Source organism: Genypterus blacodes, unplaced genomic scaffold, assembly GCF_046128005.1.
Source record: "Genypterus blacodes isolate CSIRO-AG114 ecotype Tasmania unplaced genomic scaffold, CSIRO-AGI_Gbla_v1 ptg000157l_1, whole genome shotgun sequence".
Taxonomy (NCBI): domain Eukaryota; kingdom Metazoa; phylum Chordata; class Actinopteri; order Ophidiiformes; family Ophidiidae; genus Genypterus; species Genypterus blacodes.
Genome location: NW_027466958.1, coordinates 107,501 through 134,718, shown reverse-complemented (window position 1 = coordinate 134,718; position 27,218 = coordinate 107,501). Strand labels below are relative to the sequence as shown.

The following is a 27,218-nucleotide window of genomic DNA, read 5'->3' as shown; positions in this document are numbered from 1 at the left end:
TATATCCAAACACACGCACAGATAATTGGTATGCAATTGCAATAGGTGGTAACAGAGTTACAGCTACAAGAGAAGCAATCACACCTGCATTAGAGCATAAGGACATAGAAACAAACCCCCATGAAAGGCAGATAACTGAATAAGAAGAAAGTCTTAGGAATATCACCTTCATCCTTGTGCTTCATCAGACAATCGCTACTCTGTTCTGCCGGTCCACCTCCTGCAGAGAGAAATGATCAAAGAAGGTGATGCGGGGCTGGGGATCACAGTTTATACCCGGTGACCCCTGGGGTGAGGAGTGAGGGGTGAGGGGCGAAGGGCGAAGGGCGAAGGGCGAAGGGCGAAGGGCGAACCCGGCGGCGGAAATCAAAGCACCAGAAGAAATATGTAATTAGATTTTCACAACAATGCCACATTTCAACACAGGGATTTAATAAGCCGACCTCGGATAGCGCCATGATGACACGTGGGCACCAGGAGACGCGGTCGGGTACACGCACACTTTGTCTTAGACTTGGATGAAGTTACAGCACGACACTGAGCTTTGGATAGAAATAAGGTTTGGCACAGCACAAAGACAACACAGCATTTCCGTGCGGCTCGTTGGCGTGGTCTTTACATGTCTTAGCACTCATTGCGTGGACGGCCTCTCTGATCGATCAATAAACGCTTCAACCTCACATAGCACACGCGCCCTTTTCTAGCTCTTAATAAGGACATCACCTGCTGCATCTGCTGGACAGGAGCCTGTTTGGCTTTTAATTAGACGGACGAGCCGATGGGCAAACGGCTACATTTCCTTTGAGTAGACAGAAAGGTCATATGATGCTAGCAGCCTGTCAGAGAAGTGCCTCAGAATTTAACCCCGCCCCCCCCTAACAAATATTCCTTTGATAAGATAAGACATCAGATAAGATTCCTAACGCTTATCCTGATTCTTAGACTCCTTCATATTCGGCTCTTGCTGGGTTGAGGAAATTAGACGAATAACTCACAAATCAAAATCGCTCTCCTCGTGACCTACATCTTACGGTTCTTGTTCAGATTTGTATTTTGGAATAATAAAACTGTGTCGCCGCGTTATGCTCATCTTTTTGCTCGGACTAAGACGAGTTCAAGGTGCTGAATTATCAGGAGAGAGGAGAGTGGCGGGCTCAGACTCAGCTGGGGTTGAAGGATAAGTGCTCTATGGTTCTGAAAGTGAAAGAGCAACAGGGGAGGAGCGGTGATTAAACACTGTCAAAACACAAGAGCCGCTCCAGAGGGTCATCAAAAATCTTTGTGCGAAACGTATAATTGGCTAATGGCGGCGCGGGATCGGGGGGGCGCTAAGACAAGCTAATTGGAAGTTGTGACTTTGGAAGCGGCTGTAATTGGCTGACAGGAGAGACGCAACCCAAACGGTAATTGTTAGGTGGCAGAGCGTTATTAGCTGATAGGCTTTAGGAGCTACAGGTTTATTGCTGCGCTTAAAAGTAAAAATACTCCTCCGCTTGATTTAAATTTATATTCAGCCAATTTGTAATAATTAAGGTTAATTTTTTTTACTTTGCAGGATGTCAAATAGATTTTCACTCTCATGTTCTGGGTCTGAGGGTGTCAGTAGCTCAGTTGGTAGAGCTTCCGCTTGGGAACCAGTTGGGTCGCCGGTTCGAGTCCCTGCCGAGGTACCCCTGAGCAAGGCACCGAACCCTCAATTGCTCCCCCCTCTGCGAAGGGTGGTAATGTAATGTAAGTCGCTTTGGATAAAAGCGTCTGCCAAATGATCGTAATGTAATGTAGTGTAATGTCATGTGACCTGCAGTACCGCCTGTTGCCACTAAGTCAAACTAGCTCCACAACACAACTATGTTAACGGGGGGCATTTGTCATTTGCAGCAGCATGAGACGTCTTGAAAGTTTTCTGGTGGCATCCACATCAGAATAAGTTCAAATTCATCAAGAGTTTCCACCAAAAGCAGGAGTTAGAGCAGAAATGAGATTGGCCCCCCAGGAAGTAACAGAAGTTTTCGATGGTTTGAGGCCCCAAAGCGCTCAGGAAGCCGCCTCAGCCGCCAAATAGTAAACTTTAATTATTTAAACTCTGTGGGGAGTTTGCAAGTAAAGAGGTAAAAAGCACTTTAATCAACCCTGTGATTTATAAGACAGACTTCAAGATAGATGGGCTATGGATCTATAATACAGTGCCTGACGCGCCGGTGGTGCTGGTGCTGCATCAATGTCATAACTAATGGGAGAGTGTGTGTGATGTCCTTAAAGCCTCAGCCTGGAAACAACACAAACGTGAACGAGAGGGCCGCTCGGAACCTGCAGGTGTGTTAACGCAAAGACTCACGACGGAATCCAAGAGGAAAAACAGGCTTCAATGACTTCAATGAGTGTTTGCAGTCGTTCCTTCATCTCTTTCTCTGTGACAATATATTAAAAATGATATAGAGCTACAGAGACCGCAGGTTGTCTGATAACAATCCAACATTCCAGGAGCAAAGTAGGTGAGCTGAGGAGCAGAATGTCATTGGCTGTCATTGCCATCGGGGCCGATACCTGCAGGTCACCGCCTTTTCCCCTGGTGGCCAATGTGCAGAATAACAGCAGCAACACTAACGACAACAACATCGTCCAGCTGTTTTCCCTCCTCTCAGCCTGACAGGAACAAGAACCGGGGGGCATTCCTGCTGGCAAGGTGACCTCTGCCGGCTGTGTGTGCTTTGGCACGAGAGAAAAGGTGGCAGAGAACGAATGGGCAAATAAAAGGGAGAACCAGAGAGGAGAGAGAGGACGGGACGGAAAGGTGATCAGATACTCGATCTGACGAGTCCAGACCAGACCAGACTAGACCAGATCAGCCCAGACTAGCCCAGATCAGATCAGACCAGCCCAGACTAGACCAGACTAGACCAGGTGGATTGAGCCTGGACTCTGCTGTGGTGGGTTGAGGGTTCTGCTCCACCTGTGCACCCCCACTGTCTTTAATAAGTTATATTTCTCGGTTATTGATGTCCTGAAATATTTTATGAACAGAACTGGAGATAAATGTGTTGTGCAGCTGTGCAGGAGGAGAAATAAACATGAATATGGCAGAAATTACACATCAATTAAGTTAAACAAGCTTAAATAGTTTAAATATATCATTTCTTTGTACTTACACTTAACTATATGTTAATAAACATATAGTTACAAAAATATCTGAAGTTCAGTGGATCGAGAACGAGGTCGCTTTCAAACTAACAGAACAGAAAACTCAAATCAATACACTGGACAAATAGAAGAGAAGAAGTATTTAGTTCCTGACAATGAGTTCAAACTAATATTTCAATGCCTCAGAATCATAATGGGCCAAAAGACACAATGCACCATGTCACTACTTACGCCTCAAACATCTAATGTCACCAACCAACCATCAACTACAGCTCCAAATCACCAAATCACCAAATCACCAAATCACCAAATCACCAAATCCAGCTCCATCATGTAGCTTTTAATAATAATAATAATAATGTATGAAGTGGATGGAAAGAAATGACTTCATTAGAATAAGACTGAGAAATGTTCATATTAAAAAAGGAAAACAGGACTTGGGCTGCAAGTTTCCCCACAATGCACTTCATCAGTCATTCATTTGCAAAACAATACACTTTTGGGGATGCCAGTCTTCGTCATAGCGACCTGAAACAGAGGAAGCTTCATCACCGACGCACTGACACACCCACGCACTGACACACCCACGCACTGACACACCCACACACTGACACACCCACGCACTGACACACCCACACACTGACACACCCACACCGCTGCCAAAGTGTCACAGACAGCTACACCTGAGATCAGATGGATGCATCAATATCCTGCTCAGCCTTATCCTGTGTGCATTCATTTGCACCGTGAGAAGCCGTCAGGGCCTGCAACAGGTATCTGAACCTGAACAGCCAACACACACACACACACACACACACACACACACACACACACACACACACACACACACACACACACACACACACACACACACACACACACACACACACACACACACACACACACACACACACACAAGCTATGTATTTAGTAAATCGTCTTACAACAAAATAATAAAAGCAGACATGGACAAGACATGGAGATTTGGAGTCTATTTTTAATCAATCTCTTCCTATGGTAACTGTGCCAAGGAATAGAGGAGTTCATCGTGGTTTGGGTCAGAAGGCTCCAGCTGCCCTCTGGGTAACATCACAGCAGAGTAGATGTTGTTACTCTCTGTGACTCTGGGAGGTACAGTTTGTACATTAGAGTAAATTTGACTGGAGCCCTCAGTCTCCTGTGGTAAGGAAATAGTGCTGTAGAGGACGTTTGCTTGGACGATTGATGACGGACTCTCAGCTCGTCGCTCTTCTTCTCTGATTTCAACGAATTCAGGATCCTTAAAATGAGAAAAGGTGGGAAAAGGAAAATGTGCGTTAAAATGAGCGCTGACTCCAAATACAGATGAACGATTCGGCTCACAAGGACACACCAACACACACCAACTTCATTCCTTTTTTGTTCTTGCTCTGCTTCTGTAGTGTCACACTAAGAGAGGAAGTAAACATTGTGGTTTGGAGTGAACGAGCCTGCTGGGTGTCGGACGCCCGATCAGAGCAGAGAGGAAATGGTTGATATTCACACGCCTGTCTGCCACCACACTGCCTGCGTTTGGTTCACACTTTAACGATTTTGCCCCTAGATTCACTCAGCCGCTGACTGGCAGGGTGAGTGAGGTGGAGGGTCCAGTTCATCTGTGGCCGGGCGATGCCCTTTACACTTTAATTTCAGTGACTGATCCACGTACAATACAGTACAGGCGAGTAAAAGAGGAAATGAATGAGTGAGCAGGAGGACACTTACGTCACCTGAGGCAAATGAAGATAGCTCAAGCTTCCTGTTTGTACAAGATCAACCAGAAAGGACACATAAATCTCATAACCCACCTGTCCTGCCTCCTCTCCTGGGGAGTCCACTGCAAAACAAAATGGAGATCTGTTAATCTGGATGACAGAGGGTGGATGATGATGGGGGTGATGAGGGTGATGTTTGTTCTTGTGTCTTACTGTGTGGTTTCCTCTTCAGATACTTCATGAGTGTCACGAGGACCATCAGAGTTGCTACCATGACAATCAAGCCCACAATCAAAAATGGTGAAATTCCTGAGCAGAGAGAGAGAAACGCTTTATTTCACCCTCAGCTGCTTCCTCTCACATCGTCTGAGTCCTGTGGTGTTTACACTTCTGCTGTAAGCTCACACTCTGCAAATACTATGAAACTGAGAGCTGGAAGTACAACTAGATGTGTGATATAGAGGTTAAAAACAACAACACACAACCTGAGTCACGCCTATTCTATAATGTAGATTTCAATCATTTAAATTTAAATAGGTGTTTTTAAAAAGGTGAGATGAGAGCCATACCAGCTCCTCCTCCTCCTCCTCCTCCTCCTCCTGCTCCTGATGCAGTGGGCGTCGGCACAGAGCTGTTGGTTCTTGGCGTAAACGTGTGGGTCATATTGTCTGAGTCACTCAGAGTCTTAATGGATCCGCTCACTGAGTTCATGGACCCAACAGTGGTGGATTTGGGAGTCGTCTTTGGTGTTGGAGTCACAGCTGATAAATAACAGACAAAACAATCGATATTTGCTTTGATTACAACCGACAGATGCAGCAAAGTTGAAATCAAATGTAAAGCATCAACTTACCATCTATAACCTCAAGCTCTACTTCTATAAGAGAATCCTTGAATATTCTCTCCAGTCCACACATGTACGTCTTAGCATCTTTCATCTCGAGATCACTGAAGGTTACAGATAAACTTTGTCCTGTATTAGTTATGCTGATTCTGTCCTTCCCCTTAGTTTCCCCAGGCTTTGCTTTGACGATGACGTCTTCGTCCTTACATGGACTTCGACAAAGATACTTCACATGACTTTTCGTATCCATCCCATCGTACCACGTGGAGCATGTGAAAGTCAGATTTTGCCCAACATGACCTCGTTCTCTCTGCAGCATCATCACCACCACACTCAGAGCTAAACAGGAAACACACATTTGCACTATTACACTATATTACACAAGTGATCTGGCTCAAGCCCTGGGACTTTGTTTACAATCTCTCGTATACAGTAAACATACAGTACATATGTAGATAAAGGTTATTATGTTTCTCAGTAACAGCATTTATGTACAAGTAAACACATAACAGCAGGGGAGAGAAAGCAGAAACTCACCAGAGAGAAGACAAAGGGACATGCAGAGTTTAGTCATTGTGGCATGGAGGTTCAGAGGAGAATCACTTGTGCCAAACACATTATTCTCTTTAACTTCCCTCTCTTCACTCTCATCACAGCTCCTCCCTTTCCTGTGACACACCGCTGTTGGTCCAGGCCCTAAAGCTTTGAGATGTTTCTGATCCGATTGAAGCGAGCTGAACTCTGTTGCCATCGGCTTCATGAAACACGTCAGAAGATTCACTGGGAGGGTTTGGTTTGATTTATTTTGTTAAATGTTTATGAATGTTAATACAAAAATGGTTTAAACGTATTAATAGAAGTTTTTGTTTGACTTTACCGCTGACACACACACCACTTCCCCTCACACACACACACACACACACACACACACACACACACACACACACACACACACACACACAAACACACGCACACACACACACACACACACACTGTTCAACAACTATCTATGTGCTTGTTCGTGTTAACTTGCTCTTGGTTTGCGGTGTGCGTGTGTGTGTTTTTGTGTTGGTTGAACAGCATCCTGCTTGGTAGGACACCATGTAAACTGCCTCTGTGTTTAGCATCTTTACACTTTGAAGGGTCGACTGCAGATCAGCCATCTGAGAAAACAAACAGAATATTTCATGTTAAAGAGTCAAACTGGATCTCATGTGGAGGGTCAGGACCTCGTCTGGACAGAAGATGACAAATCATTGACTAATAATAATTATAATAGACATTTATCAACACTGTAACGTGGGACATGTTGTGATTACATCGAGCATCAATCAATCAATCAGTCAGTAATGGTTGTAATCTAGTTTCATAGAGCTCCGTACTCTGACGGTGAACGTGACGGTGCTGTAGTCTGGATCCTGATCTTCAGTGAATGATGGCAGGGTTTCATCCACTCCATCTGAATCTCCACTCTGGGAATGAAACATATTTACAGTAAGTTATCAAGCTGAGCTGAGTCTGTTTTTATTTGTATTCAGGCTCAGACGTGACTGATGGACGTCTCGCTGCAGTGAGAAGAGCTTCTACATTTTCTGATCTTATTTAAATGTGCAAAAGGAGAAGCAGACTTTCACAGCTCTGACTGATGGTGTGAGCGCCTCACACTGATGAAGCTGAAAGGATTGAACACTGAACACATCCCTGTGCTGAATGTCATCACTCTGGTATATGAGGAGGGTCAGCCTGCCCCTCTGACCGGCTCTGACTGGACATTCTGTCTGAGATCTTAAACACTTTAACACGGGTCTGCGACAGCTGAATGAGCCCAAAGTGGCACAGTGGGGGAGAGGATAACAAACCTCCTGTTACAGGAGAACAGCAGCAAGTGTTCTCTCTGCCAAAAGACTTTTCAGAGGCCATTTTGGTTTATCTGCTGCGACTTAATACAGTAAAGGCGAGTAAAAGAGGAAATGAATGAGTGAGCAGGAGGAAACTTACATCGCCTGAGGCAAATGAAGATAGCTCAAGCTTCCTGTTTGTACAAGATCAACCAGAAAGGACACATAAATCTTATAACCCACCTGTCCTGCCTCCTCTCCTGGGGAGTCCACTGCAAAACAAAATGGAGATCTGTTCATCTGGATGACAGAGGGTGGATGACCAGGGTCACATGTGTGTGTTTGTTCTTACTGTGTGGTTTCCTCTTCAGATACTTCATGAGTGTCAGGTGGACCATCAGAATTACTACCATGACAATCAAGCCCACAATGGAAAATGGTGAAATACCTAAACAGAAGAGCATCGTCTGAGTCCTGTGGTGTTTACACTTTGCTGTAAGCTCACACTCTGTAAATACCATGAAACTGAAAGCTGTACAACTAGATATGTGTGATATAGAGGTCTAACATAAGGGAACACAATCTGGGGCAGCAGTAGCTCAGTCCATAGGGATTCAGCTTGGGAACCGGAGGGTTGCGGTTCAAATCCCGTACGGACCAAGTAAGTGGACTGGTAGCTGGTGAGTGGCCAGTTTGCCTCCAGGGCGTTGCCGAGGTGCCCCTGAGCAAGGCACCGAACCCCCAACTGCTCCACGGGCGCCGAAGAATGGCTGCCCTGCACCCCCTCTGTAATGCATGTGTTTGTGTGTGTGATATGTAGGGGGTGCAAGACAAATTTCAATTGTGTGTAATTGCTGTGAATTGCATGCAAAATGACTAGAATAAAGTATCTTAATCTAGTTGCATCATCACACCTATTCTGTAATGTAGCTTATCATTTAAAAAGATGTTAAAGTTAGATGAGAGCCGTACCAGCTCCTCCTCTTCCTCCTCCTCCTCTTGCTCCTGATGCAGTGGGCGTCGGCACAGAGCTGTTGGTTCTTGGCGTAAACGTGTGGGTCATATTGTCTGAGTCACTCAGAGTCTTAATGGATCCGCTCACTGAGGTCATGGACCCAACAGTGGTGGATTTGGGAGTCGTCTTTGGTGTTGGAGTCACAGCTGATAAATAACAGACAAAACAATCGATATTTGCTTTGATTACAACCGACAGATGCAGCAAAGTTGAAATCAAATGTAAAGCATCAACTTACCATCTATAACCTCAAGCTCTACTTTTATAAGAGGATCCTTTAAATATTTCTCCAGTCCACACATGTACGTCTTAGCATCTTTCATCTCGAGATCAGTGAAGGTTACAGATAAACTTTGTCCTGTATTAGTTATGCTGATTCTGTCCTTCCTCTTAGTTTCCCCAGGCTCTGCTTTGACGATGACGTCTTCGTCCTTACATGGACTTCGACAAAGATACTTCACATGACTTTTCGTATCCATCCCATTGTACCACTTGGAGCATGTGAAAGTCAGATCTTGCCCAACATGACCTCGTTCTCTCTGCAGCATCATCACCACCACACTCAGAGCTAAACAGGAAACACACATTTGCACTATTACACTATATTACACAAGTGATCTGGCTCAAGCCCTGGGACTTTATTTACAATCTCTCATATACAGTAAACATACAGTACATATGTAGATATACATAGGTTATTATGTATTATTATGTATAGTAAGCAAATGACAGCAGGGGACAGAAAGCAGAAACTCACCAGAGAGAAGACAAAGGGACATGCAGAGTTTAGTCATTGTGGCATGGAGGTTCAGAGGAGAATCACTTGTGCCAAACACATTATTCTCTTTAACTTCCCTCTCTTCACTCTCATCACAGCTCCTCCCTTTCCTGTGACACACCGCTGTTGGTCCAGGCCCTAAAGCTTTGAGATGTTTCTGATCCGATTGAAGCGAGCTGAACTCTGTTGCCATCGGCTTCATGAAACACGTCAGAAGATTCACTGGGAGGGTTTGGTTTGATTTATTTTGTTAAATGTTTATGAATGTTAATACAAAAATGGTTTAAACGTATGAATAGAAGTTTTTGTTTGACTTTACCGCTGACACAATCCACTTCCCCTCACACACACACACACACACACACACACACACACACACACACACACACACACACACACACACACACACACACACACACACACACACACACACACACTGTTCAACAACTATCAACTTGCTCTTGGTTTGCGGTGTGCGTGTGTGTGTTTGTGCGTTGGTTGAACAGCATCCTGCTTGGTAGGACACCATGTAAACTGCCTCTGTGTTCAGCATCTTCACACTTTGAAGGGTCGACTGCAGATCAGCCATCTGAGAAAACAAACAGAATATTTCATGTTAAAGAGTCAAACTGGATCTCATGTGGAGGGTCAGGACCTCGTCTGGACAGAAGATGACAAATCATTGACTAATAATAATTATAATAGACATTTATCAACATTGTAACATGGGACATGTTGTGATTACATCGAGCATCAATCAATCAATCAGTCAGTAATGGTTGTAATCTAGTTTCATAGAGCTCCGTACTCTGACGGTGAACTTGACGGTGCTGTAGTCTGGATCCTGATCTTCAGTGAATGATGGCAGGGTTTCATCCACTCCATCTGAATCTCCACTCTGGGAATGAAACATATTTACAGTAAGTTATCAAGCTGAGCTGAGTCTGTTTTTATTTGTATTCAGGCTCAGACGTGACTGATGGACGTCTCGCTGCAGTGAGAAGAGCTTCTACATTTTCTGATCTTATTTAAATGTGCAAAAGGAGAAGCAGACTTTCACAGCTCTGACTGATGGTGTGAGCGCCTCACACTGATGAAGCTGAAAGGATTGAACACTGAACACATCCCTGTGCTGAATGTCATCACTCTGGTATATGAGGAGGGTCAGCCTGCCCCTCTGACCGGCTCTGACTGGACATTCTGTCTGAGATCTTAAACACTTTAACACGGGTCTGCGACAGCTGAATGAGCCCAAAGTGGCACAGCGGGGGAGAGGATAACAAACCTCCTGTTACAGGAGAACAGCAGCAAGTGTTCTCTCTGCCAAAAGACTTTTCAGAGGCCATTTTGGTTTATCTGCTGCGACTTAATACAGTAAAGGCGAGTAAAAGAGGAAATGAATGAGTGAGCAGGAGGAAACTTACATCGCCTGAGGCAAATGAAGATAGCTCAAGCTTCCTGTTTGTACAAGATCAACCAGAAAGGACACATAAATCTCATAACCCACCTGTCCTGCCTCCTCTCCTGGGGAGTCCACTGCAAAACAAAATGGAGATCTGTTCATCTGGATGACAGAGGGTGGATGACCAGGGTCACATCTGTGTGTTTGTTCTTACTGTGTGATTTCCTCTTCAGATACTTCATGAGTGTCAGGTGGACCATCAGAATTACTACCATGACAATCAAGCCCACAATGGAAAATGGTGAAATACCTAAACAGAAGAGCATCGTCTGAGTCCTGTGGTGTTTACACTTTGCTGTAAGCTCACACTCTGTAAATACCATGAAACTGAGAGCTGTACAACTAGATATGTGTGATATAGAGGTCTAACATAAAGGAACACAATCTGGGGCAGCAGTAGCTCAGTCCATAGGGATTCAGCTTGGGAACCGGAGGGTTGCGGTTCAAATCCCGTACGGACCAAGTAAGTGGACTGGTAGCTGGTGAGTGGCCAGTTTGCCTCCAGGGCACTGCCGAGGTGCCCCTGAGCAAAGCACCGAACCCCCAACTGCTCCACGGGCGCCGAAGAATGGCTGCCCTGCACCCCCTCTGTAATGCATGTGTTTGTGTGTGTGATATGTAGGGGGTGCAAGACAAATTTCAATTGTGTGTAATTGCTGTGAATTGCATGCAAAATGACTAGAATAAAGTATCTTAATCTAGTTGCATCATCACACCTATTCTGTAATGTAGCTTATCATTTAAATAGATGTTAAAGTTAGATGAGAGCCGTACCAGCTCCTCCTCCTCTTCCTCCTCCTCCTCCTGCTCCTGATGCAGTGGGTGTCTGCACAGAGCTGTTGGTTCTTTGCGTAAACGTGTGGGTCATATTGTCTGAGTCACTCAGAGTCTTAATGGATCCGCTCACTGAGGTCATGGACCCAACAGTGGTGGATTTGGGAGTCGTCTTTGGTGTTGGAGTCACAGCTGATAAATAACAGACAAAACAATCGATATTTGCTTTGATTACAACCGACAGATGCAGCAAAGTTGAAATCAAATGTAAAGCATCAACTTACCATCTATAACCTCAAGCTCTACTTCTATAAGAGAATCCTTGAATAATCTCTCCAGTCCACACATGTACGTCTTAGCATCTTTCATCTGGAGATCAGTGAAGGTTACAGATAAACTTTGTCCTGTATTAGTTATGCTGATTCTGTCCTTCCTCTTAGTCTCCCCAAGCTTTGCTTTGACGATGACGTCTTCGTCCTTACATGGACTTCGACAAAGATACTTCACATGACTTTTCATATCCATCCCATTGTACCACTTGGAGCATGTGAAAGTCAGATTTTGCCCAACATGACCTCGTTCTCTCTGCAGCATCATCACCACCACACTCAGAGCTAAACAGGAAACACACATTTGCACTATTACACTATATTACACAAGTGATCTGGCTCAAGCCCTGGGACTTTGTTTACAATCTCTCATATACAGTAAACATACAGTACATATGTAGATATACATAGGTTATTATGTATTATTATGTATAGTAAGCAAATGACAGCAGGGGACAGAAAGCAGAAACTCACCAGAGAGAAGACAAAGGGACATGCAGAGTTTAGTCATTGTGGCATGGAGGTTCAGAGGAGAATCACTTGTGCCAAACACATCATTCTCTTTAACTTCCTTCTCTTCACTCTCATCACAGCTCCTCCCTTTCCTGTGACACACCGCTGTTGGTCCAGGCCCTAAAGCTTTGAGATGTTTCTGATCCGATTGAAGCGAGCTGAACTCTGTTGTCATCGGCTTCATGAAACACGTCAGAAGATTCACTGGGAGGGTTTGGTTTGATTTATTTTGTTAAATGTTTTTGAATGTTAATACAAAAATGGTTTAAACGTATGAATAGAAGTTTTTGTTTGACTTTACCGCTGACACAATCCACTTCCCCTCACACACACACACACACACACACACACACACACACACACACACACACTGTTCAATAACTATCTACGTGCTTGTTCATGTTAACCAGCTCTTGGTTTGCAGTGTGTGTGCGTGCGTGTGTGCGTGTTTGTGCGTTGGTTGAACAGCATCCTGCTTGGTAGGACACCATGTAAACTGCCTCTGTGTTTAGCATCTTTACACTTTGAAGGGTCGACTGCAGATCAGCCATCTGAGAAAACAAACAGAATATTTCATGTTAAAGAGTCAAACTGGATCTCATGTGGAGGGTCAGGACCTCGTCTGGACAGAAGATGACAAATCATTGACTAATAATAATTATAATAGACATTTATCAACACTGTAACGTGGGACATGTTGTGATTACATCGTGCATCAATCAATCAATCAGTCCGTAATGGTTGTAATCTAGTTTCATAGAGCTCCGTACTCTGACGGTGAACGTGACGGTGCTGTAGTCTGGATCCTGATCTTCAGTGAATGATGGCAGGGTTTCATCCGCTCCATCTGAATCTCCACTCTGGGAATGAAACATATTTACAGTAAGTTATCAAGCTAAGCTGAGTCTGTTTTTATTTGTATTCAGGCTCAGACGTGACTGATGGACGTCTCGCTGCAGTGAGAAGAGCTTCTACATTTTCTGATCTTATTTAAATGTGCAAAAGGAGAAGCAGACTTTCACAGCTCTGACTGATGGTGTGAGCGCCTCACACTGATGAAGCTGAAAGGATTGAACACTGAACACATCCCTGTGCTGAATGTCATCACTCTGGTATATGAGGAGGGTCAGCCTGCCCCTCTGACCGGCTCTGACTGGACATTCTGTCTGAGATCTTAAACACTTTAACACGGGTCTGCGACAGCTGAATGAGCCCAAAGTGGCACAGTGGGGGAGAGGATAACAAACCTCCTGTTACAGGGGAACAGCAGCAAGTGTTCTCTCTGCCAAAAGACTTTTCAGAGGCCATTTTGGTTTATCTGCTGCGACTTAATACAGTAAAGGCGAGTAAAAGAGGAAATGAATGAGTGAGCAGGAGGAAACTTACATTGCCTGAGGCAAATGAAGATAGCTCAAGCTTCCTGTTTGTACAAGATCAACCAGTAAGGACACATAAATCTCATAACCCACCTGTCCTGCCTCCTCTCCTGGGGCGTCCACTGCAAAACAAAATGGAGATCTGTTCATCTGGATGACAGAGGGTGGATGACCAGGGTCACATCTGTGTGTTTGTTCTTACTGTGTGATTTCCTCTTCAGATACTTCATGAGTGTCAGGTGGACCATCAGAATTACTACCATGACAATCAAGCCCACAATGGAAAATGGTGAAATACCTAAACAGAAGAGCATCGTCTGAGTCCTGTGGTGTTTACACTTTGCTGTAAGCTCACACTCTGTAAATACCATGAAACTGAGAGCTGTACAACTAGATATGTGTGATATAGAGGTCTAACATAAGGGAACACAATCTAGTTGCATCATCACATCTATGTGATGATGCAACGCACTGTTCTAGCGCTGACTTCTCTGTCACTCCTCTACATCTCTCTGACCACTAATTCATGTCCTTCACTCTCTCCCTCTCCTCCCCACCCACCCAATCTCCCCCCACCCGCATAATCTCTTCTCGTCCCAATCTACGCTCTCCCATCCCCACTGATCTCTCCTCTTCTGTTCTCTCTGCTCTCCCTGCCCCTGAATCTTTTTCTCTTCTCTCCCCTGACACTGCCACTGATCTTCTCCTCTCTACCTTGTCCTCCTCTCTGGACAATCTCTGCCCCCTTATCTCCAGGCCTGCACGCCCAACTCCACCGGCCCCTTGGTTGTCGGACTCGGTGCGCACTCAGAGACGGAGCTTGAGAGCGGCTGGGCGCAAATGGAGGAACGGCAAACTCCTGGAGGACCTTCATGCCTTCCAATCGCTACTTTCCTCTTTCTCCTCCTCTCTCTCTGCTGCTAAAGCTGCCTTCTTCTGCACGAAAATTCAAACCTCTGCTTCCAACCCCAAAAAACTCTTTCAAACTTTCTCATCCCTTCTCCAACCCCCACCCCCTCCTCCTTCCTCCTTTCTCCTCCCAGACGATTTCGCCAACTTCTTCGACAAGAAGGTCAACGACATCCGATCCTCGTTCCATCATCCGCCAGCAGTCCTGTCTCTACCACCCTCTCCATCATCTCCCTCCCCAACTCCCTCTCTGTCCCAATTCTCTCCCCTCTCTGCCCAGGAGGTCCTCCAGCTCATCACATCTAGCCGCCCCACCACCTGCTCTCTTGACCCTGTCCCCTCCTCTCTCCTTCAGTCTGCTGCACCGGATCTTCTTCCCTACCTGACCCACGTCATCAACACGTCTCTGGCCTCTGGCTCTTTCCCCTCTGCTTTCAAGACTGCTAGAGTCACTCCGCTTCTAAAGAAACCAACTCTTGACCCTTCAGACATCAAGAACTACAGACCGGTATCCCTTCTACCCTTCCTATCTAAAACTCTTGAACGTGCTGTCTTCAATCAACTGTCCCTGTACCTCCACCAGAACAACCTTTTGGACCCCCACCAGTCCGGCTTCAAGGTGGGCCCCTCGACCGAGACGGCCCTCCTGGCAGTGACCGAGTCACTCCAAACTGCTAGAGCGAACTCTCTCTCCTCTGTCCTGATTCTCCTGGACCTGTCTGCAGCATTCGACACCGTGAACCACCAGATCCTTCTCTCTACCCTTGAGGGAATGGGTGTCTCTGGCTCTGCGCTCTCCATTATACGCGTCCTACCTGACAGGTCGCTCCTACCAGGTAACACTGAGAGGTTCTGTTTCGAAGCCACGTAGGCTCACCACTGGGGTTCCGCAAGGTTCGGTCTTGGGCCCTCTTCTTTTCTCCCTCTACACAACATCTCTTGGTTCGGTTATCCACTCCCATAACTTCTCCTACCACTGCTATGCTGATGACACCCAGCTGATTCTGTCGTTTCCTCCTTCTGACGCCCAAGTGGAGACGCGCATCGCTGCTTGCCTGGCAGACATCTCGGGGTGGATGTCGAAGCACCACCTGAAGCTCAACCTGGACAAGACTGAGATGGTGTTTCTCCCAGGGAAGGGCTGCCCGCACCGAGACCTGGCCATCACCATAGATGACTCCGTGGTGACGTCTACTCGGACCGCGAGGAATCTGGGTGTGACCCTGGACGACCAACTGTCGTTCTCGGCAAACATCGCTTCGGTGACGCGTTCCTGCAGATTCCTCCTCTACAACATCCGGAGGATTCGTCCCTTCCTCACCGACAAGGCAGCGCAGGTGCTGATCCAGGCTCTTGTCATCTCCCGCCTGGACTACTGCAACTCCCTCCTTGCTGGCGCCCCGGCTTCCGCCATCAGACCTCTGGAGCTCGTCCAGAAAGCTGCTGCTCGTCTGGTGTTCAACCTTCCCAAGTTCTCCCACACAACTTGCCTTCTCCGTTCTCTACACTGGCTCCCCGTAGCTGCTCGCATCCAGTTTAAAACTCTGGTGCTAGCCTACAGGGCAGTGAAAGGAACAGCTCCTTCATACCTCCAGGCTATGGTCAAGCCCTACACCCCCGGCCGACCACTTCGCTCTGCTGCCTCCAGGCGACTGGCTGCCCCGGCGCTCAGCGGCCCCTGCTTGCGATCGATGCGGTCACAGCTTTTCTCTGTTCTGGCACCTCAGTGGTGGAATGATCTCCCGACTGATGTCAGGACAGCGGAGTCGCTGCCCATCTTTCGCCGCAGGCTGAAGACCCATCTCTTCAAGAAACACTACCCGGATCCTCCCTCTTAGGACATCACCTACTCTGTCCTAGCTCTTCTGATGCTCTTGTTTTCTAATCTTTCATTTCCAATCTGTCCTTTTTTTCTCATTCATCATAGTACCTAACTTATTGCACTTCTACTCTAGCTCTAGTTATGCTCTTAGCTGTTGGTTTAGGAAGGAAATGCGCTTACGATTTCTTGTGACCTGAAGTTCTTTTATCTACCTTTGTTGAACACACTTATTGTAAGTCGCTTTGGATAAAAGCATCTGCTAAATGATCGTAATGTAATGTAATGTAATCTATCCTGTAATGGAGTTTATCATTCAAATAGATGTTAAAGTGAGATGAGAGCATTACCAGCTCCTCCTCCTCCTGCTGCTCCTGATGCAGTGGGCTTCGCCGACCCAACGGTGGTGGATTTGGGAGTCCTCTTTGTTGTTGGAGTCACAGCTGATAAATGACAGACATGTAAATACCATGAAACTGAGAGCTGTACAACTAGATATGTGTGATATAGAGGTCTAACATAAGGGAACACAATCTGGGGCAGCAGTAGCTCAGTCTATAGGGATTCAGCTTGGGAACCGGAGGGTTGTGGTTCAAATTCCCTATGGACCAAGTAAGTGGACTGGTAGCTGGTGAGTGGCCAGTTTGCCTCCAGGGCACTGCCGAGGTGCCCCTGAGCAAAGCACCGAACCCCCAACTGCTCCACGGGCGCCGAAGAATGGCTGCCCTGCACCCCCTCTGTAATGCATGTGTTTGTGTGTGTGATATGTAGGGGGTGCAAGACAAATTTCAATTGTGTGAGATTGCTGTGAATTGCATGCAAAATGACTAGAATAAAGTATCTTAATCTAGTTGCATCATCACACCTATTCTGTAATGTAGCTTATCATTTAAATAGATGTTAAAGTTAGATGAGAGCCGTACCAGCTCCTCCTCCTCTTCCTCCTCCTCCTCTTGCTCCTGATGCAGTGGGCGTCTGCACAGAGCTGTTGGTTCTTGGCGTAAACGTGTGGGTCATATTGTCTGAGTCACTCAGAGTCTTAATGGATCCGCTCACTGAGGTCATGGACCCAACAGTGGTGGATTTGGGAGTCGTCTTTGGTGTTGGAGTCACAGCTGATAAATAACAGACAAAACAATCGATATTTGCTTTGATTACAACCGACAGATGCAGCAAAGTTGAAATCAAATGTAAAGCATCAACTTACCATCTATAACCTCAAGCTCTACTTCTATAAGAGAATCCTTGAAATATCTCTTCAGTCCACACATGTACGTCTTCGCGTCTTTCATCTCGAGTTTAGTGAAGGTTACAGATAAACTTTGTCCTGTATTAGTTATGCTGATTCTGTTCTTCTCTTTAGTTTCCCCAGGCTCTGCTTTGACGATGACGTCTCTGTTATGACATGGACCTCGACAAAAATACTTCACATGAGATGTTACGTTCATCCCATTGTTCCAGTTGGAGCATGTGAAAGTCAGATCTTGCCCAACATGACCTCGTTCTGTCTGCAGCATCATCACCACCACACTCAGAGCTAAACAGGAAACACACATTTGCACTATTACACTATATTACACAAGTGATCTGGCTCAAGCCCTGGGACTTTATTTACAATCTCTCAAATACAGTAAACATACAGTACATATGTAGATAAACAAAGGTTATTATGTTTCTCAGTAACAGCATTTATGTACAAGTAAACACATAACAGCAGGGGACAGAGAGCAGAAACTCACCAGAGAGAAGACAAAGGGACATGCAGAGTTTAGTCATTGTGGCATGGAGGTTCAGAGGAGAATCACTTGTGCCAAACACATCATTCTCTTTAACTTCCCTCTCTTCACTCTCATCACAGCTCCTCCCTTTCCTGTGACACACCGCTGTTGGTCCAGGCCCTTAAGCTTTGAGTTGCTTCTGATTTGCTGTCGATTTAACAGCTTCCATCTTGGTGTGTAACATTGGATCATAGGTGGAGATGGTCTTTCCCTGGTTCGTACAGAAAATGACAAATACTTGTACCTAAAAATAATTGCCATTTATCAGAACTATTATGTGGGACATGTCGTGATTACACATAGAATCAATCAATCAATCAATCAATCAATCAATCAATCAATCAATCAATCATCAAGTAATAATTGGGCGAAACTCCAGCAGCTGAGAAACCACAAATGAAATATTAATGGATGAAAGAAGGGGGCAGTTTATTTGTCACCCGGTAAAAAAAAAGTCAATATGTGGTTTGATTACAACTGAAAGATGCAGTTAAGTTGAAATAAAATGTAAAGCATTAACTTACCATCTATAACCTCAAGCTGCACGTCTGTAAGCCGATCTTCTCCCCCGCACACATGCACATGTATGTCTGAGCCTCTGACATCTGGAGTTTACTGAAGGCTACATTTAAACCTTCTCCTGTATTTGTTATTGTTATTCTGTTCTTTAGTGCAGCTTCTCTAGGCTTTGCTTTGGCCATGACCTCATTGTAGAACATGGACTTCTACAAAGATATCTTACATCAGATTCTATGTTCCATATGTTTGTTCCAGTTGGATCATGTGAACCCAACACGACCCGTTTCTCTCTGCAGCCTCAGCACCACCACACTCAGAGCTAAACGGGACACGTCTGAAAAAAGAGTTACAGAGGAAATTCATCATTCAACATCTTTACAATGTACAGATAAATATGAATCCACTTTGTTTGGGGTTCTTTCATCTCTTCATCTGGTTTTCAAATCAAACCTTATGAACTAGAAACTAGTTTATTGTTTTTCAGAGGTGCTACTTATGCAGTCAGTAACAGTGAGTTTAAGTGCATGACTCACCAGAGAGACGCCATGGGTAAATGTGGAGTTTTCCCATAACGACTCCCACTGATCCACAGAACTGCAGAGGAGAATCAGCTCACACTCACCTTTACAAACGTCAAAGCTCCTCCCTTTAATTTGGACGGAGCACACACACACACACACACACACACACACACACACACACACACACACACACACACACACACACACACACACATTCATGATTTCACTCTTTTACACAAATATCAAATTGCACCTATTTCAGATTTCCATCTGTTTATCACAAAGCTTTATACCCTCATGTGTAAATGTCAGTGAAACCAGAGATAGAGAATAAAGACAAAAGAGGATGTGAGAGTATGCAAGAGAGGCAGTGAGGAAGAGAGCAGAGATCAGACGGCCCAAATGTATACGTTCATCACAAATTGACTTAGTTACGGTAATTCCATATTTAGAAAGATTAAAAGTAGGTGATTAAATCATTGATATCAACTTAAGACAGCAGAGGCTATGTTTAGAAACAATATTACTTTATTGGTATTGTTATATACATGGCATAATTTGTGCTTTTTTATTATCAAGAATAAAACCATAAGGGAACACATCAGAAAAAAATCAAACTTGGAACCAGGATTGAATTGTCTTTGTCAGCTGGATATACTGAGAGGTCCTACGAAACCAGGAGAGAAAGAGGGAGGAGGAAGGAGACAGAAAAATAATACGATAGATAAGATAGATAGATAGGTAGGTAGATAACTAGAGTCCGTCCGGAGACACTTGCAGATGGTCCACTGAGTGTGGTGTGAACGTTCAGACTGTGATGTGCTTTTACCAACAGCAGCAAAGGCACCTGTGTATCGCTTTGTTTTTAAAAAAGAAAAAAAAAAAGAAAACGAAAGCACGCCTCAGGGCCTTCGTCCAGCTTCCATACGTACACAAACAAATCCATCCAGTGTTTCTTTGAGGGGGATTTCCACTCCATGGATCCACCGATTTTCCTGTGTTATGCAGCAGCCGCAGTGGCTGGGTGCTAAATCAGCCAGATTGGAGGCCATTCACGCTGATCCCCGTGTCTGAGAATGATAAGCAAAGACGCACACATTGTGGACCGTTTTGAACGTGGCGTCGGAGTGGCTGGATTGCAGAGGAAAGGGTTTTCATTTTTCCTGATATTTCATTTTAGTTTTGGAAAGGCCAAAGGAGGCTAAAGGGGTGTTGAGATGTGTCAGAGGAAGCAAAATTAAACTAGAGGGGAAGAGGATGTGTCAAACTGGTGAGAAGACAGGAAAGGAAATCATGAAAGCACTGTAGCAAAAGATGTGGTGAAGAATGAACAGAAAGGAGCAGACCTCAGTAAGAGGAAGAGAGAGGAAGACGTGCAAAACCCTGTAACAAGACTACTCAGGCTCACCGGCTGCTACACTCGGGTGCTTTTCTCCTGCTAACATAATGCGCTTGATCTGATTAGATTTCTTTTTCTTTCGTTTGTATTTTCCCTTTGTAGATGTTTCGTTGGCCAAGAGAAAAAGCGCAAAGGGGGCTGAGAAACCGAAACCTAAAGATGAGGGAACAGAAACAGAAGCTTCCACTCGGTGCTGCTGTGATGGTCTTTAACGAGCGCAATGAAGAGAACCGTGTCCTTTGATTTTCTTGAAACTAGTCTGGTGGAAGGAAGCGGACAGACGGAAGAGAATAAGTGGAGCGTGGAATGAAGATAAAAGAGAGCAGCGGCAAAATACAGGAAGATAAGGGATTACAGAGACACTGAGGGGGAAAAGGGAGGAAAGAGATAACAACTGAAAAAAGATTTAATCTGAACAGAAGGAAGTCTAAATAAGTGCCACAAAAGGAAATTAGAGATTGAAAAATCTGAGAACATAACAACAAAAGGACCAAAGTGGGAATGAAGGGGGAAATGGGGAAACGGAAAAGCTGGTGAATATTAAGATAATGCAATATTGGAGTATACTTGTTTGCACTGGGATCTTATGGATTAGGGAAGTTAGTGCAGGTTGATATGGAAGGTCAAAAGTCAAAGTGTAGGGCGAGAGAATCGAGGGGGGAGGAGGGGGAAGGCCTTTCTGGTATAGATTGGTCCATTAGCTCACTTTAGCCTCCCACTAGACTAAACCAGTATCATTCATAAAACCATCTGTTATCCACTAAGTTAGCACCCCGCTAGGCTAGTTTGCAGTCCAAAATCTGTATCTGTTCATCCTGGAGCACGCGGGCATACGGCTTCCAGGATATTTTGGTCATACGGTGCGCATACAAAAACCCAAACCAAATCCCTGCAGCTTTCTGGAAACCATCACGGCTGCAACGATTCAACAATGGCGACGACAACGGGAGTCCCCCGGAGAGACCACCATGTGCTACGGCTTCTCAAGCTGGTGCTGCATCACGCTAACCTAGAGTCCATCCATGTTTGGGAGTCGTCGATTTTCGGTTGTCAGTTGTCGGCGCTCATCCATCATTTTTATCTAGTATTAGCTACTGACCAATCCATAATAATTTGGTCTGTGAGCTGGCATCATCTTCCAGCAAAGCTCTAGTCCATGTTTATTTAGTCCGTTAGCTTGGGGCAACGTTACAGCAAGCTACAGTCCACCTTGATTTGGTCTGTTAGCAAGCATTAGCTTCCTGCAGGGCTGTAATCCACTTCATTTGATTCATTAACAGACATTATCTCCTTGCCATCGGTGTGGTAGCTGGGGTGAACTTCCCCCCATGCCATAATCCACGTTCGTTCGGTCTGTTGGCTAGCATTAGCTTCAAACTCCAATGGTCCGGTTGTCCCTGGTGTCTGTCAGCCTCCCACTTTCAGCTCCACAGACAAAAGTTACTGGTGGTTTGGCAGGTCGAGCCTTTCTCGGCCGGGGAGAGGTACAGCTTGCCGTTCGCGCAGGAACAAAGCTCGTACACAGTCTGTTTGGTGTATGTGGTGCCTGCCGGCGCCCCCTCCAGGGGGTCCACGGCACTGCCAAGGGGAATGCTGCCCAGCCTGATGGTGTTAGCGTCTAGAAAGATCTGTGAGGCAGAGAAAAAGAGTCAGAAAACATCAATCAGAGAGCAGTGAATGTGCTGGCAAGAAGTCCAAAAGACCACAGAGACACTGAGAGGGAAGGTAGGGAAAAAGAAAAGAAGGACACAATAAACTGAGACATAAAACAAGAAAATGAATGTGACAGAAAAAGATGGTGGCGTTAATGCTATGGGGGCCTGAGCACTGGTGGACGGTCCTGGCCCCTAACATAATCCACAGAAAGAATGATGGAGGGAAAGTTATGTTTTAGTGACAACATAAACTAGGTTGAAGGAGAAATGTGGTTGCGGGATGAAGAGAAAGAGCGAGCGCAGTGCCGTGGGGGACGACTTTACTCTCACTGCTCATCTGGTGTTGGCATCAGGAAAGATCTACTAAGACAGAGAGGGAATTTCTATTTAGAAGGGGTCTCTTTTGATGAAGAGGCAGAGTGGGAGGGAACAAAGTAGAGAGGAAGAGGGCAAGACAGGCGAATAGAAAAGCGCGACAGTCTGTGGCTCAGGCACAGAAGAAAAGATGAAGGGACTCAGAGATAAAAGGACAAGAGGTGAAGCAGACGGTAAGAATAAGATAAATACAGCAAAAATGAATATTTTGAGCCAGATTGTTGTTTTTCTTTTCGCAAGTTAAGATAGTTAAATGTGTAAGTGTGCATCTGTGTTGTTTCTACCTTGGGTACCTGTTGTTTTTAGACATAATGAGCCCACAGACGAGGATACAGCAGGTCGGTGAGGTAAATACTCTCAAACGTCATGAGTTCACCTTATTGGGATTGAAATTGGGGCAAATCAATGTTTGCTTCCACCTTGAATTTGGGACTGTAAATCCATTTATTCAGGCATGGGAACCTCAAAGACATGAACGCATTCCTTCACTGGGAGGACTCGCCTCAGAATGCAATCACGCAATGTGTGTAAAGTCAGAGATTGGCGGAATCCGACAAATTTTGTACGTATGGCTCTGTAGCGAATCAACAAAACAGTTTTGCCTGTCGGAGATAGAGGGTTGGACCAAGTATGGTTCTGAGACTTTGAACATTAGTACAGAAAAGGGAATATGGAGAATGGCCGAATGAATTCCATCCTAGTGGGAGGCTCAATCGCTATAGGAACAAGTAATCTGATTGTTGATCCCACATCCCAAACTTTCAAAATCCCCTGCATTGAATAAAACAACTGAATAAAATGGCTCCAGTTTTTCCAACAAGCTGAGCATTATTGTGAGTTTCAGTCCTTGGAGCCGCTGAAGTTATCTCATTAGCCTGTCACGCCTATTGGCTCTAATGAGAAATGGTAACAACGACAACAAGCTATTTTATGAGCTCTTGAACGATGAATACGACAGGCAGATGAAAACGCTGCACTACATCTTTAAATGCCTCTAACAGGTCCCTGGTGCGCACCTGTCACCTTCTCTACAGCTCTCCAATAAAAGCTGCCTGGGCTCCTGCCGAACCGCTCAGTCACGCTTGGCAACATCACCCAGATCTAATTCCAACAGCTTCTTTGCCATAGCAACAAAAACCCAAAATGCACCTGGGCACATGTGTTTGTGTGAGGTAATGCCGAGGAAATTTCTGGTATCTCTCCCACAACGCTGGGGACATCGCAACAACGAACCAGGGGAAGTGGAGAGGAAAGGAAGAGCAAGGAGTTGTGATGGATGTACAAAGGAGAGATGGGGGGATACTGATGATGAGATGTCAAGGAAGGGAGGAGTGAGAGAGGTGACAGGAGATGGAGGGAGGTGGAGAGACGAGGGAGGTGGAAAGAGAGGAGTGGAAGTCATTTCTTGTAGCTTAGGGTCAGATAAGTGCTGACACGTTGTAAATGAAAGTGTTATGTTGTGAGTATGTGAGTGTGAGGGTGTGAGGATGTGTACACCTCAGTATTCTTAGTAGTTCTAAGTAACAGCACCACAGTCTGGTCAGACGGTTTTAGACTAACTTGTCCTCGTGCAGCAGTGTGTCAGAACTGAAGGGGAGGGCAAAGTGTGGACCTGGGACCAAGTTGAGGTCCCATTAGGTCCTTTTGGTTTTTGGAAAGAATGATGAGAGAGAGGTTGAAACGACAATAAAAGTCCAATTTCACCAGAAAGAAGGGAAACACACACACACACACACACACACACACACACACACACACACACACACACACACACACACACACACACACACACACACACACACACACACACACACACACACACACACCTCACCTCACCTTGACTCCCACTCTCCTTTCTCCCATTCCCTCACACTGAAATGTGCAACGCACACACACACACACACACACACACACAAACACTAACAACACAAATAGGTGGGCGGTTGTGAAGCTATCTGAGTGTATTACACACACCATTAGGCCTGTACAACGGACAGACGTGGGAATGGGAGCTGACAACGGACTAGATGACAGAGGCTGGAGACAGACTGAGACTGAAGGAACCCTGATGTAGCGGGGACATAAAGCAATATCAGTGTACTCTGTGGTACACACACACACACACACACACAGAACATGCTTACAGGCGTAGACCAGGAAGTGAAATGCAAACATAATAAAACAATTGCCAAATGCAGAACACATTTGTGCAAATAGCGAATAGAAGAGACACAAACAGATGCATGTGTGCAGTACATCACAGCACATAAACATGAACACACACACCAACACACACACACACAGACTGATCCGTTTCTCAAATTATTTCACCTTCGAGAAATCTCACACACCGTGGATGCAGACTGGAGGATGAAAACTGATTTTGGGAGGAAGTGGGAAGGCGAATGAGAGCACTGTGTGTGTTTGTGGTGAGGTTAAGGACAGGAAGTTACCCCTTGCCAGGATTGTAATTGACTTCACCAGTCACCCGCCGTACCCGCAGGTATCACAACAAGAAGCCCCCCCCCCCCTCGTCCGTACCGGCCTGACAGCACCTCCAGGCTACAGCATCTTAATAAGCTCCCGCATTGTGTCAACAAACAATAAAACTCCATGGTAACACAACTCTGTTCAAAGTTTCTGTCGTTAAACTAATTTCACCCCTTGGAGCAACACGACTAGAACGCGAGTACTTATTATTTTACCAAAATGCGACGGCGTGTCACTGCGACATCTCAACAGAGTGTGTGACGTAACCTAACGCCTGCTCAGGAACGAGGCGGAGACAAAACAAACCAAGACCAAATGTAAGGTGCAGCATTTTTAGGGATCCCCGTTTCTGATATTGATTTCCTCGGGTTTAATCCGTCACATAGTCGAGGCGTTTCTGGAATTGTTGTTGTTGGAAGCAGGAAGCGGCCTGTTGGTAAGCATCTGTGTGTCTCTATGCATTAGTCCCGTCATAGACTGATAACCTGTTGATGGTGCAAGAAGATGTAAAGCTCGACGGGGGAGAGAAATGAGAATGAAAAAGTTTATTCTAAGCAGGGAAATGAGTTGGAAAATCGGTTTCAACCTATTTATAATATATTTCTAGATAAAAATGTGCTGCCTTGGGTTTCTTTGATTCTACGCCTCTTGCTCTGGTCTCATAAGTGTCACAAAGAATAAGGGGAAACGTATAGTTAGTGTAGAAGAACACACAGATCTAGCTCGCTGTCACAGCACTGTAAGGATGTTATGTGTAAAGGAAGATATTGCCTGGTGAGCTGAAGCCGAGCAGATTCAGTTTTCAGGTAAGGAATTAAATGAAATATCAGACAAAAAAAAAAGAGAGACTCCTGAAAGCAGCACTTCCTTAAAATCACTTTATGAGGCATTACTCCCCGCTCATCTCACGCTGTCTGGGGCTCTTAATGGGATCAGATATATACATCATAAGTGCCACTGCAGCTGGAAGTCTTTCCTGCCTTCAGCCTCCATGCTTCTTAAAAAACGCGCCTCATTGTCTTCGTCTCGAGTGTTTATTTTTCTAATCTTTTATTTCTCCCCCGAGGAACAAAGCGCTGACGACGCACCAGTCTGTCAGGGCGTATGAGTGTATGTGTGTGTATGTATGTATGGATTAGCTGCGCTCTCGAATGCCACTTGATTATGTCGTTTAGACTTTCCTCTCCATGTTTGAACGCAAACCCAACGACAACACAATCATCTATACGGTGGGATTTCATACGCATTTGTGACTTCGGTGACTTCATTTTCATCTCTCCTATAAATAAAAGAAGCATTTTCATTAAATGCATATGGAGGGGGAACGTACGAGAGAAAGACAGAGGAGCAAAGAAACAAAGAGACGGGGTGAAGGAGCGAGCAAACAGGAGGAGGAGAGAGAGTGTAGGAGGTAAGGAAAGAGAGAGAGGGAGTTGATCAGGAGTGCAGGAGCCCTGAGCGGATCTGTCAGCTCTCCTTGGCTTTGATTTTAATGGAGGCTCGCGCTCTCCTACCTCTTAACCCATTTGGCCTTAATTCCAGCGCCGCTTTCCAAACTTTTTAAACTTTAATGGCTCCCTCTTCTTAAGTGCCAGCTGCTGACAACATTGATTTGGCTTTAAGCCTCGCTGTCCCGCAAGCCTTTATTTTGTCTTACAAAATCGACAGAAACATCTATTTTCTGCTAGCCCCCCTCCTCCTCCTCCTCCTCCTCCTCATCCGCTCCTCCTCCCATCATCCGCTCCTCTCCGTTCATTTGATGGTGTCAGCGGCCGTGCAGAGGAATGCTGTTTGGATAAGCCTCTGGTTTTTAGGGATGTGCTGCATGTAGGTGTTTTTTTCAGCAGCTTACTTAATGCAGGCAGGGTTGAAGGCGAGCGGAGGGGGATTACAGACGGGCGGCGTTTTGTGGCTTTTACTTCGCACCAAACCAAAACAAAGTGGGTAATTCGG

The 27,218-nt window shown here is 45.4% G+C and overlaps 3 protein-coding genes across 5 annotated transcripts in view; all 3 read right to left on the bottom strand.

Moving 5' to 3' along the window:
• Positions 1-4,117: 4,117 nt before the first annotated feature.
• Positions 4,118-9,630, bottom strand: LOC143013582 (uncharacterized). Of its 2 annotated transcripts, XM_076167252.1 has the most exons (12): positions 9,326-9,630; positions 8,807-9,136; positions 8,526-8,714; positions 7,906-8,001; positions 7,797-7,825; positions 7,098-7,187; positions 6,253-6,878; positions 5,725-6,054; positions 5,441-5,632; positions 5,085-5,180; positions 4,965-4,993; positions 4,118-4,417 (listed from the first exon to the last, which is right to left on the bottom strand). In XM_076167252.1, exons 7-12 carry the CDS (start codon positions 6,473-6,475, stop codon positions 4,151-4,153), a joined length of 1,137 nt encoding a protein of 378 aa, XP_076023367.1. In that variant the 5' UTR covers positions 6,476-6,878; positions 7,098-7,187; positions 7,797-7,825; positions 7,906-8,001; positions 8,526-8,714; positions 8,807-9,136; positions 9,326-9,630; the 3' UTR covers positions 4,118-4,150. The 2 variants fall into 2 exon arrangements, with proteins under 2 accessions (XP_076023367.1, XP_076023368.1); XM_076167253.1 differs by lacking the exons at positions 5,441-5,632; positions 5,725-6,054; positions 6,253-6,878; ... (1 more) ...; positions 7,797-7,825; positions 7,906-8,001.
• Positions 9,631-10,179: 549 nt separating this feature from the next.
• LOC143013584 (uncharacterized) lies at positions 10,180-18,412 on the bottom strand. 2 transcript variants are annotated; one of them, XM_076167255.1, is made up of 11 exons: positions 18,268-18,412; positions 17,736-18,065; positions 17,452-17,643; positions 14,003-14,098; positions 13,894-13,922; positions 13,195-13,284; positions 12,386-12,975; positions 11,867-12,196; positions 11,583-11,774; positions 10,963-11,058; positions 10,180-10,882 (listed from the first exon to the last, which is right to left on the bottom strand). In XM_076167255.1, exons 7-11 carry the CDS (start codon positions 12,606-12,608, stop codon positions 10,767-10,769), a joined length of 957 nt encoding a protein of 318 aa, XP_076023370.1. In that variant the 5' UTR covers positions 12,609-12,975; positions 13,195-13,284; positions 13,894-13,922; positions 14,003-14,098; positions 17,452-17,643; positions 17,736-18,065; positions 18,268-18,412; the 3' UTR covers positions 10,180-10,766. The 2 variants fall into 2 exon arrangements, with proteins under 2 accessions (XP_076023370.1, XP_076023369.1); XM_076167254.1 differs by lacking the exons at positions 10,180-10,882; positions 10,963-11,058; positions 11,583-11,774 and adding an exon at positions 16,879-16,971 and having other exon boundaries at positions 12,074-12,196.
• Positions 18,413-19,887: 1,475 nt separating this feature from the next.
• Positions 19,888-27,218, bottom strand: part of LOC143013589 (zeta-sarcoglycan-like) — a 99,280-nt gene continuing 91,949 nt past the window's right edge. Inside the window, exon 7 of the mRNA XM_076167264.1 lies at positions 19,888-22,373. Within this exon, the coding sequence (XP_076023379.1) occupies positions 22,167-22,373 (207 nt within the window). The 3' untranslated portion in view covers positions 19,888-22,166. The remainder of the gene's footprint in view (positions 22,374-27,218) is intronic.

Bases quoted from the DNA above. Each gene is read 5' to 3' on its own strand.
- LOC143013584 (XM_076167254.1), bottom strand. From the start codon at position 18,304: ATGACTAAACTCTGCATGTCCCTTTGTCTTCTCTCTG. The intron at 16,972-17,451 runs GTACGGCTCTCA...GTCATTTATCAG, and splicing joins AGGAAGAGGAGGAGGAGCTG to CTGTGACTCCAACAACAAAG. The intron at 13,923-14,002 runs GTAAGAACAAAC...TTTGTTTTGCAG, and splicing joins TCTGAAGAGGAAATCACACA to TGGACGCCCCAGGAGAGGAG.
- LOC143013582 (XM_076167252.1), bottom strand. From the start codon at position 6,475: ATGAAGCCGATGGCAACAGAGTTCAGCTCGCTTCAATCGGATCAGAAA. The intron at 6,055-6,252 runs GTGAGTTTCTGC...TTTCCTGTTTAG, and splicing joins GTCCCTTTGTCTTCTCTCTG to CTCTGAGTGTGGTGGTGATG. The intron at 4,418-4,964 runs GTGGGTTATGAG...TCTCATTTTAAG, and splicing joins CAGGAGAGGAGGCAGGACAG to GATCCTGAATTCGTTGAAAT.